The sequence below is a fragment of the Clarias gariepinus genome, chromosome 27 (genome assembly GCF_024256425.1).
Source record: "Clarias gariepinus isolate MV-2021 ecotype Netherlands chromosome 27, CGAR_prim_01v2, whole genome shotgun sequence".
In the NCBI taxonomy this organism is placed as follows: Eukaryota; Metazoa; Chordata; class Actinopteri; order Siluriformes; family Clariidae; genus Clarias; species Clarias gariepinus.
In genome coordinates, this window is record NC_071126.1 from 12,935,001 (window position 1) to 12,947,225 (window position 12,225).

Here is a 12,225-nt window from a genome sequence, read left to right on the forward strand (position 1 = left end):
CCCTAATGTACGCTCCTGTGATTTACATAAAAGTAGAAAAGATCGAGTGTGACAAAGTTACCAAAAGAACTCGTATTCTCCAGCAAGCTTAAGCTGTTTTATTTATAGTTCTGTGCAAAAGTCTTGGTCACATACAAAAATATGGCATAAGCAAAAGAGGCTTTTAAAAACATTTCTGTATAAAAGAAAATTTTAAAAAGAGCAATAAAATAAACAGTCAATATTTGGAGTGAAAACTCATTGCTTAAGAGTTTAAGACACAGATTTGTGCAGTTTTATAATTAAAACATCTGTTAGGTTTTACTGAGCTTGCTGGAGAATACGAGTTCTTCTGGTAATTTTGTCGCTCCTTTCTTATTTTTATGCGAATCTGAGGAGCGTACATTAGGTTTTTTTGTTTCCATCTGAAAACTGGTCTGTCTTGTACTATATATTTCTTTTTTTTTTGCGGCCATGCATAGAGTCTGGAACTGCAGTTATACAGCATATGTACTCGATATGTATTCGATTTTGAGGACATGAGGCATGTTTTTTTTCTTCCATTTCTAAAAAGGTGATCTAAGAAATTATTTTTTTCTGTCTAAGCTTATCTGTTCTTTCTTTCTCTTGTCTTCCTTATTGAAAGACAGACTAGCGAAACGACTATTCTACTCAACACCCCTTCCAGACAGCAATGTTTCCAACCCACTGTCTGTACAGTATCCTCTGTACGTTGAGGTTAACTCGTCTTGTCTGTCTTCCTCCTGCTTAGGCGCTGAGCTCTCCCCAGTCTCTGAAGAAGGCCTCCTCTCCACAGACAAAGCGCACGTCCTCTCCAGCCTCTACCAAAAAGATTTCTGCATATTTTCAGAAACCACCACAAGACTGATCCTCGTGCATGTTTCGCTTCCTTGGGGAACAATCTGACCAGGACTCTATTTTTTTTTACTTCCATGAACATTGGAAGCAGAAAAGTCAAAGTTACACTAAGTATTTTTTAAAGAAATATCCAGCACAGTGTTGTACTGTGAGTTTTACCCTCCGTCTTTGTCTTTTATCAAGGCAAAATATAAAGGGAATGGTTTTATGCAAATAGACAAATTATATTTGAGAATTATATGTAAATGTACAGTCATGCATCTAACTTTGCCATTTCTAAACTGAGTGTTTAAAGCGTGTAAAGTGTGTTATCACCTGTATTCAGAGCGCATGCTTTTTGTATTATGGGGTTTTTATTTGTTGTGTCTTTCTCTTCTTCTTTTAACTATTGGATACTGTGTTGGTTTGAAGTGGTGATTAAATGCAGGCACTCTGGTTGGTAAAGTCTCAACTCTTGCACTGAGTATTGTGAGAAATCCAGGTGAAACTACCTTTTAAAATGCTACATAAAGAATGCAATAAGTATACGCTGTACGCTTTATACTGGTTACTAAATTGATCAGTGTGTCTATGTACAAAGTAAAAAAAAAAGTGATCCATGTGCTAATAATCCAGATCCTAACGACATAATTATGTGAACCAAAATGCATTTTTGAGCTAGGAAGGTTTCGCTCATAATACACTGATACTTTCCAGTAGAGGCTTTAACAGCCACAGCTGGCCTAGTTCATCTCACAAGCACTTCGAGCAGCTTAAAGACATCTTTTTAAAGGCTCAGGTCACCCTTAGAATCTTTTAATGTTTTTTCTCTGTTTTTCTTCAATAGGCTCAGTAATTCTGTTAAGAAAACAAAGGCCCATTTTTAAGATTTCTAGCTATTTAAAAATCTGCCATTTGTTTGGAATTTTCACTTCTAGTAACGTGTAAAGGTGGCTGAATTCCAACCCAGAAAAGAATAAACAACTAATATTCATAATAATGGCAACGAATATTAATGCGTACGTTTTAATCATAAAAATACGGGTGTCTGTTTACTTCCTGTACGTCTGTGTATCTGCACAAATCTTGTACCAAACGCGGCTCCTTTGTTCCTGCGCCCGCATTCACAAAGCTTCTTAAGCCTAAAAGTTGCTCCCAGTAACGAGATTCTAGGAAAATTCTTAGAATTATGACATTTACTTATAATTTCCCCTTAAATTTAAGATTAAATCTTAGTAAAGATAAAAATGCTTTATGAAACGTCTTAGACCTAAAAACAGCTCCTAAAGTAAGAATAGTTAAAAGTAGAGAGGAGGACTTTTAAGAGGCTTAAGAGTTTTTATAGCAGAGAATAAAAAGGTGTAAAGAAGAAATATTCTCCAAACACGAGCAGTAAACACTGCTCTTGTGTCCAATTTGGTTTTCTTGTTTAACTCCTTTCCATCTCTCTTGGATTGTTGGCTTCATACCATCCAAAAGTGCAACTTAAATAGACTGTCCTGCAATCGTGTAAATTGGTAAAAGCTGAGCCATTTTGCTCCCATCATTCTAAAATGAAAAACAAGTAATAAAATCAGTGTGGTAAATAAATGTGAGAACTTAAATATAAAAACTACTGTGTGGAAATCTGTTGTTTTAAAAGGAGACACATTTTCAACATTTGGCTGTTTAACTATCTTTAATATATTTAGCCTATAACAGGAACTTTGCATAAAATTAGTCATGATTATACAATTTCTTTATATACAAACATTATGATTCCACGGTCACTCACAAAGAGCACGTTTCAAGACCCTTACAGAGGTCAGAGGTCATTTTATTATCAACCAATCACAGTCCTTGATTTGCTGCATCATCTCTAGCAACGGGGTCAGCCACACCTCCTTACTAAGACAAAGTTTTTTGTACTTTACTTACTCAGAGTTGCTCTGAGAAGTTTCCTAAATCACTTTTAGTCTAGGACTCTCAACTAGGACTCTTTTTAACCTAAGATAGGAGCTCTCTGAGAGAAATCTAAGGAGCTTTGTGAATACCGGCTTATATCCCTGGGATACCCCGCCACCCTGTATACAGGATAAAGCGATATAGACAATGAGTGAGTGAGTTCCCAGAGAGAGAGAGACATTCCACCTGTGACTCGGTCACTGGGTGTCACAGAATGAAATCACTTTGTATTGCTGTATTTGCAATTATAATTAAGCTTCCATTTCTGTGCTTTGCTTCTCTAAAGATAGAGGGTCTATATTTTTTAGAATATTTTGATTTATTCCTATATAGTGATTGTTTTATCTTGATCAGGGCCTCAGTGGCTCCATTCTATGTTAAGTGAAAATTAAGTAACCCCATAAGTAATTGCCACAGAAATGACAAATAGGCGGGGTGTATCCTTCACCCAATGTGCCAAATAGCACATAGACAGACCCTTTTCAATCCTCTTACTGGCATGTTTTTTGGGAGGACATTTTCACCAGATATGGCACAAACATGTAAAAGTCCATACAAACAGTATCCAGAGCAGACCCGAACCTTGGGATTGTGTGGGAATGATGCTACTTCCTTCATCATGTTGTTGATGTGGTGTGGTCAGAGAAGTTGTGCTATTTCCCTGCAGTGTTGGCTACATGGTCTGTGAAGGTGTCTTTCCATTAGGAAGTGCATCTATATAATTCAACAAATTCATAATTATATATAAAATATTCCTTGGATTTAATTATAAATTACTACTACTTTTGGGTTTGCACCAGCAGGGGGCGACAGATATTGTCCCATGGCACTTGGACACCTGTTGACCTTGAAACCAAACCAACATGCAGGCTAAAATGTCATACATACAGCACAAGAATCTTCTATTCCCCTGTGTGATTGCAGGTTTAATACCACACAAGCTCAGCGTAATGTTTTAAATGGATAACATGGTGCTAAAACATGAACATAGAGACAGCTCGACATTAATGAGCCACAAGTGACAGGAATCACCTAAAAGACATTACAATATTTCATGGGTAATGTTGCTATAGATTTGGGGTATTTACTGGCAATGATTTTTGCTGTCAACATCTTTTACAATAAATATTTTACATTGCATTTATAATTCATTCCAAATAGTCATAATTAATTGAATACCTTGCCTACCGAAAAAACTCTTACAAACCAGTACAATATCAATAGACGAAAGCAATTCCCAGTTACACCTTATAACAAAGCACCTTTCAAAAAATGTGCTAATATGTTTTATAGATAATAATTTAATTATCCTATCATTTGCATGACTGCTGTTTAGTTAAACTATACAATGCAGTAGTTTACAATGCAATTTCGTGATGAGTAAGTTTACAGAGAGGACAGACAAGTTAAACCAGTCCTGGCTGATGGACGCCGGTGTCTGCTGTCCTCAGGGCTTTACAGGGAAAAATGCAGGTCACTGAGCAAAGCTCTACAATGTCTCTTCAGTTATGAAAGCAGTAAGTGACACTGGTTCTTTGTTTTAGAGCATGCAGCAGTGCAGTGTAGACCTTGTGATATTTGTACATGAAAGGGCCACAAGCACTTTATGATTATTTATTTATCTATCTATCTATTTATTTATTTATTGAATTCATCTAGCTATCCATTTAGAAACCTTTACAGTCCATCTGCCTGCATTTGGAGCATGGGAGGAAACCCACCAGCACAGGGAGAACATAAAACTCCACACACACACATATACACACACACAGACCAGTGGGAATTAAACACGGACCCTAGAGGTGCGAGGCCACGGTGCTAACCACTATGCCACAGTTTTAGTCTGCTAGTATTTCGACATCATCTCACATACTGCTTGTATTCCAAATCATTGCCTACCCCCCTAAAAAAACAAAAGTGTCCGATTATACCTTTAAGGTTTTACAGCTCACCCTCACTCACTCATCGTCTATTCCGCTTTATCACGGGGGCCCCGGAGACTATCCTGGAAGACTGAGGGTACGAGGCGGGGTACACCCTGAATGGGGTGCGAATCCATCATGGGGTAACACACATACACACACTTACACACTACAGGACAAGTTGGGGAAAGCCAATTAATCTAATCTGCCTGTATTTGGACTGTGGGAGGAAACCGGAGTACCCGGAGGAAACACGGGACAAACATGCAAACTGTGCGCACACACACACACACACACACACACCGGGAATCGAACCTGGACTGTGCAAGGCCACAGTGCTAACCACTACACTAAATATTTGTTTATAAAATTGAAACTTAAATAAGAGTCTGCTGGTTTTTCGACCCTATCTCTCTCTCTCTCTCACACACACACACACACACACACACACAGGATGTGGTCGTAACCCCAATCATCGCCTACCCCCTAGTGAAGTGCCCTATTGTATCTTAAAGGCTTTACAGTTCACACTACTTCAAACATTTGTGACCCAGCCTTTAGTTTATGGAACGCGACCGAGTAAGAATCTGATTGGTCGATGGTATGCCAAGCCCTGAATCTAATTGGATGAGCGCGCTGTCAATCAAACACCAGAAGCAGCGAGTTAAAATGCCTGTAGCTGTCAATTATAATGTGCAGAGTTTTCGTCCTGTAGATTCACTTTAAAGGTCGTTTCTCGGTGAAGCCGCGCTGCATGGCGCTGATATCCGGTCGGATCCGACTCTATGGACTGCTCTCGATTCGATTTAATGTGACAATCTGTAATATTTACAGCAGACTGTCCCTAAACGGGTGTGTGTGAACAGACCCTGGAGTTTAGTGTGTGTGTTTTTTTTGTTTTGTTGTTTACATAAATAAATGAGCGGTTCATGGGAGCAGTAGACGTGTTCGGGAACCTGTGGATTACTTGGAGAAGTGTATCTGTATGGTGCGAAAAGTTTTCACCCCCCTTTGGGAGAGTGTGAACGCTGCGCGCGCTGCTGCTGAGCTGCTTACTCCGATGTGCGCGTGTCGCTGTTGGTTAGTTAGTTGGGTAGTTAGTTAGTAAGTAAGTAGGTGTATAGTGTGTATACTTGAGGTTAGATCTCAGAGACCGGGGAGAACATGTCGGCGGTGTCTGCCACCGAGAAAGTGGACGGCTTCACGCGCAAATCCGTGAAGAAGGCGCAGAAGCTTCGGAAATCTCCCAGCTCTTCGTCCCGCTTTCGGAGCCTCAGCTGCTCGGAGGAGCTCAACGCCCTGCCGCAGCTCCAGCCGAACACACACGGTAAGAGGATCAGCGCGGGTAAACCTCCTCACCTTCATGCTGTTCACTTCTAGACGCACATTATATACATTACATATACTTTACATCAAATCAGCACCGTGCTACCGAGTAGTAGTATGTCGTGCACGCGACTTACTTACTGTGGCGTGCGGACGAGATAGTAGTATGTCGTGCACGCGACTTACTTAGTATGATAGTGGTATGTCGTGCACGCGACTTACTTACTGTGGCGTGCGGACGAGATAGTAGTATGTCGTGCACGCGACTTACTTAGTATGATAGTGGTATGTCGTGCACGCGACTTACTGTGGCGTGCGGACGAGATAGTAATATGTCGTGCACGCGACTTACTTACTGTGGCGTGCGGACGAGATAGTAGTATGTCGTGCTCGCGACTTACTGTGGTGTGCGAAAGAGATAGTAGTATGTCGTGCACGCGACTTACTTAGTATGATAGTATGTCGTGCACGCGACTTACTTACTGTGGCGTGCGGACGAGATAGTAGTATGTCGTGCACGCGACTTATTGTGGTGTGCTAAAGAGATAGTAGTCGCGACTTACTTAGTATGATAGTATGTCGTGCTCGCGACTTACTGTGGTGTGCGAAAGAGATAGTAGTATGTCGTGCACGCGACTTACTTAGTATGATAGTATGTCGTGCACGCGACTTACTGTGGCGTGCGGACGAGATAGTAGTATGTCGTGCTTGCGACTTACTGTGGTGTGCGAAAGAGATAGTAGTATGTCGTGCACGCGACTTACTTAGTATGATAGTATATCGTGCACGCGACTTACTGTGGCGTGCAGACGAGATGGTAGTATGTCGTGCACGCGACTTACTTACTGTGGCGTGCAGACGAGATACTTTGTGTATAATTATTTTGTTCCCACGCCTTAGTGTGTTGGAGCCACAACAGGGTACAGTATCTCTCGTTCCCATGTATGAAAACTCCAGCATGGTGGACTGACCTGAGAATACTAAACAGAGCTTTGTTTTTAGTATTTTCAGGTCAGTCCACCATGCTGAGGTTTGGGATTTAACATTAAATGGCCGTGACTTACTAAGTCGTGCGAACGAGACACTATGTTGTCACTTCTAAACTCATATTATAGTTTCACAGTAAATAATCACTATACTACGGAGCCCCTCTGGTGACATTGGGGGGATTTTGTGGCCAGTACACCATGCTGGAGTTTTCATCCGTGGGGACGAGATACTCTGTAATGAACAAAAGAATATATGGCGTGGCGAACATAGACACAACGTATTTTGTCCCCATGCTTTGGTAAGTCTCCACAGTGGCCACAGAATATTCTTTCCCGAATATCACCAGAGGTGCCCCATGCTATACATAGATTTAAATACATAATCACTTTAATGACTGTATTTTTAGGTCATAATTAAAATATTAATTTAGTTAAAACAACTATTCTCTTTATAATAAACATGGTAAACAAAATTATGCAATTTTGCAATGCAATGCAAAATGTGCCTATTCATGTGACTAGGGCTTATTTGAATGTTTGTGAATATTTGAGGAAGAAGCATGGCTGACACAGAGTTGAAAAGAAACAGATTCTACAAAGAAGAGACTTAAAGTGGCAACAAACACTATTTATACAAATTAAATTGAACATAGAGTTGCCTAGTGGTTACCCCTGTCGCCTTGCACCTCCAGGGTCTGAGTTCGATTCCTGCCTCGGGTCTGTGTGCATGAAGTTTGCATGTTCTCCCCGTGCTTGATGGGTTTTCTCCAGGTGCTCAAGTATCCTCCTACAGTTCAAACACATGCAGATTGGCCTTCCCAAATTGCCCGTAGTATGTGTGTGTTTGTGTGTGTGCCCTGCGATGGATTGGCACCCTGTCCAGGGTGTGCCATGCCCAGAATCTGCTGGGATAGGGTCCAGGCCCCTGATATAAAAGATTTTTAGAAGATGTACGAGTTCTCATGGGACAACAGTGTGAAAGTTTGTGATTGTCATTTTCACCTAAATTAATTGTGTAGAGTTTGTGCGAATGCTGCAAAGTTGTGAACATTTAAAAAAACAAAACTGTAACTAGTATGTCTGGATCATCTATATTTCATATAACGGTGTATCGGAGTGTGAACCGTTCATATTTTCTAGGTTCATTAGATCTAAAATAATATAGTGCAAGCCTTTTATTTTTCAATTTGATGATTACAAATGAGAAATCCACTATCTCGAAATATTACACCATTTCATTTTGTGTTAGAGTAAATTACTATTTATACAGTACAAACAAACGGCGCATCTCTTAGACTAGTTCAGTATACGCTACCTTAATCATAAGACAGACAGCTCAATTGACATGTCACAATCCACAGAAGGTCATCAGTGAAAGTGCCGGCTGTGTGCAGCATTTCACATTGGTGGAAAGTTGACCGGAAGGGAGAAGTGTGTTAGGGAAAGGTTCACAAGCAACAGGGATGAACACAGCCTTAAAGAACTTGTCTAGCAAAGATTCAGAGTATTCCAGTAGATCAAATATGTGTCAAGTCTATATTTTCTCTACAGTTTTCTCCAAATATGTTCCAAAGCTCAGACACAGAAAGAATGTTTTTAGGAGATATGAAAGAGATTGCATCGTGTGTGTGTGCGTGCGAGGTTGCATGTTCTCCCCATGATCGGTTGATTTCCTTCAGGTAAAAAAAGTTCTAAAAAGGATAAACGTTACAGAGAATGAGCAAGTGAAAGAAATAAGGATTGTTAGATGTGAAACAATTCCAGTCTTGATTTTGTTCTCTATTTTTTGTTGCATAAGCAGGTGATGCCTATTTTGACGAAAACCGACTTTGTAAAAGTCTATCCTTGATATGTTGCTTGACGCAGACAGCAGAATTTGACTGAGTGACGAAGATTCATCTGTTCCTTTATCACTGACTAGTGGACTCACGAATCTGCTTGAACCAGCTCGGTGGACAAGTGGGTTCTCAATCCAGCCAGGAAGAAAAACATCCTACTTTCTGTTGATTTTGTATGCATGCTTTGTATCGTTCCTCTTGTACCTCTGCACACATCCACAACCCACACCACATCCTGGCTGATGATACAACATGATGATGGTGATGGTATAATAGTTATGTGTTTCACTTGTATAGCGCCGTTCTCACACCAAAGGTTGCTTTACAGTACTCAGGATTAAATGAGTATTTGTACTTGCCCGGTGGACTAGCTAACTCACATGTGTCCCCTGTAGCGTTTAATGTGATGTGAGAGCGGAAATGTCTTTCAACACCGGAAGAAATCATTATCACTTGGATCAAGAGATCACAAATTTAATAGATCAGCATTTACACGTAGGTTAGGATATTTCTTAAAGAAAATCATATGGCTGAGTTACATGAGTAAAAGACTATCAGGGAAGGCCAAACTAAAATCGAACAGGCTCCTAAGGTTTAAATGTACTCGAGTTAAACCTGATTTCGTGTGTCTTTGCCATCCATGTGTTTTATTAATCCAATGTTACTCAGAATCCAGCATAAACACTGAGCTGAGCAATCCATGGTTGAAGGCAGTCAGATAAAATACAATTATATTGAAGTATTTGTGGCATGTTTAGTGATTCTGGCGATCTTTTTCTTTTTTTTTTTCCTTTCCCTTCATCTGGTGTTGTATGTATTTTTCCAGTGAAAGATTATTGGTTGTCTGAAGCGCTGCTGTCACAGGTCACACAAAGGTTAACTCTAATTATTTGTATGCTGAAAATATGCATTGATTTTATATGTATAATTTTTTTTTTTTTTTTTTTTTTACTAATACATGTTTCCGGTAGTCTATTATACAGCACTAACGCTTTCTGTGCTTTGGTTGAGTTTCTGTACGAGCATCTGGCAGGAGAACGATCAACAGCATGTTGTGATTGTAATCTCAAGCTCGAAACTGCCGTTCTGGAAGAACCAGAAACAAGCCCAAACAATTCCAGTGCTGGAAAAAGGCCTGGAGACACTTTCTTTTTTTTTTTTCTTCTAAGAGAAACAAGACTCATCTTTTGCCATGACCTGCTACCTAGTCCCTCTTGTGCTCTCCAAATCTACAAGTCAAATGTACATTAGAATAGAAATAATTTTATGAACATGCTATGCATAGTTAATTTTTGGTTGTGGATATGTTAGACCTAAACATGTCTAACATATCTATCTCTGTCATCTGCTTCTCCCTGGAGCACGGGGCAGCGTAATGCCTGCCCCATTAAAGCCTCTATTAGATCTTGTTGCAGTTCACATATTGGCCACTCACTCACTCATCGTCTATACCACTTTATCCTGTGTTCAGGGTTGCGGGGACCTGGAACCTATCCCAGGAGACCTTGGGCATGAGGTGGGGTACACTCTGGACAGAGGGGCAATAATAACTCCTGAGATAAATGTTACTACACATCTAGAAAAATGAACAAAACATCATCTTATATCTGTTGAATGGTGCCAGTTTTGAATGTGTTGGGCAGTAAGTGGAATGGACTGATTCAATGGTAATCTTTAAGCCTAAAGAATAAAGGCCTGTCTGTTACCTGCCTGCCCCCCCCAAAAAAAACAGTGCTTGCTTGATGGTACTTCTGGTTAGCTGCCTATCGAACCAGTGTAAGGATATATTTAATGGTGGAAACTTCAAAGCACTTATGTGAGTCACTCTGGATAAGAGCGTCTGCCAAATGCCGTAAATGGTAATGTAAATACTTGTGTAAGGTCACATGATTGTCTAGTGTCGCTACGGTTGATGTGAGAGTTTGAATATGCTGTCCCTCCATCAAAAAAGAGCACTGCTAATCTGCTCTAGACTCCCAGCTTCAGCTCGAGATCTCCGAATGATTGGGGGGAACCTGTTTCCTTTACACCATTTTGAGTACACTATTAATTAAAGGTACAGTGAACACTACAGTAACGTGCAGGTGTGACTTAAAAGCAGGGTAAGCAAAGATGATTTTATGGAAATGAAAAAAGCTTGGGGGACCAGTACATTGGGCTTTCAAGGACTCCAGAATATCTAGCCGTGCCCCTGTTATGTCACACCTTATTAGGTGTCCTCAGATTGCTGGTTTCAGACCATCTTTTTTTTGTTTTGACTTATTTTTTTTCAAAATTTTCCCTGATTTTCTTCTTAATTTAGTCTTGTCTAATTCCTCCTCGTCAATATGGGGCTCCCACAAGGCTACTAATACCACTCAGTCATGGAGGCCCGAAGACTATCATGCATTTTTTTCCAAACCAAGTGACGCCTGCCGCCCGCATTTTCTCGAAACTCAACTTTTGCTCATTCAAGAACCGTTGGGGGCGGCTTAACACACTCTGAGGACAGCGCTATCCGCCTCTTCCGCTCATACACACCTGTAATTGGCTGTAGAGCTGAGATTAATGTTAGGTCATGATTTAAGTGCCTTTAATCTCACCATGCTGAGACAGCTCGGCCAATCAGCTCTCTCTAGGCCCCCGGCTGCGAGAGGTTTAAGCATCACCCGGGAATAGAACCAGCGATCTCCAGAAGCACTTGTTTCAGGGCATCTTTGACTATAGTAGTACTGTGTCACGCTAATTAAAGTAGATTTGAACCCATAACCTGCAGGTGACTAAAGGTAGCAGTCCAGCATGGATTAGCAACAACAGTTCTGTCAACTTCAGAAAAAAAAATGCATTAAGCGTAGTGTTTTTCACAAGGTTTTAAATGTCGTCCTTCTCGAAGGTCTGAATCCCTTTTATCATCATTAAGGCTGTTTATTATTCTGCGCGAAGATGGAGAGAAAGCGATGACGACCGGGATGTGATCACAGTTGCCTCTGCCAGTCCTCTTGTACCGTTAGTAGTCATTAACTATGCAGTAGTAAAGTAGTTAGTCATAAATTCAGCACAGATTGTGTGCGCCTGTTGAAAAAGAAGCGTCGTTTCTATCCACCTGTTTTCCATGGAGATTTTGGACCAACATGAGAAAGCTGTGAGGAAACGAGAGAGAGAGAGAGAGAGAGAGAGAATATAAATAGCGCATTTTTAGAATAGCCTGTGCTTAGGGAATGCGAGTTCCCGGTTTGGTACGGCTGCGTATGATCAGCTGGCGGTCTTTTGATGACACCGTTCCTTCTTCAGAAAGAGGAATTTATGGAAACAAACACAGTTTAGTTTGAGAGGATGCTTCAGAAAGCTGTTTATGGTTTGAGAAAAGCGTCTGGACGGGACTTTTCTGTG

At 40.6% G+C, this 12,225-nt stretch overlaps 3 protein-coding genes across 3 annotated transcripts in view; 2 read left to right on the forward strand and 1 right to left on the reverse strand.

Moving 5' to 3' along the window:
* dtl (denticleless E3 ubiquitin protein ligase homolog (Drosophila)) overlaps positions 1-1,309 on the forward strand; it is an 11,422-nt gene extending 10,113 nt beyond the window's left edge. Inside the window, exon 15 of the mRNA XM_053489477.1 lies at positions 752-1,309. Coding sequence (XP_053345452.1) covers positions 752-868 — 117 coding nt within the window. The 3' untranslated portion in view covers positions 869-1,309. The remainder of the gene's footprint in view (positions 1-751) is intronic.
* The window catches only part of ints7 (integrator complex subunit 7), an 88,228-nt gene that overhangs the window by 33,395 nt on the left and 42,608 nt on the right, over positions 1-12,225 (reverse strand). The gene's annotated exons all lie outside the window — the stretch shown is intronic.
* ppp2r5a (protein phosphatase 2, regulatory subunit B', alpha isoform) overlaps positions 5,368-12,225 on the forward strand; it is a 45,939-nt gene continuing 39,081 nt past the window's right edge. Inside the window, exon 1 of the mRNA XM_053489478.1 lies at positions 5,368-6,030. Coding sequence (XP_053345453.1) covers positions 5,868-6,030 — 163 coding nt within the window. The 5' untranslated portion in view covers positions 5,368-5,867. The remainder of the gene's footprint in view (positions 6,031-12,225) is intronic.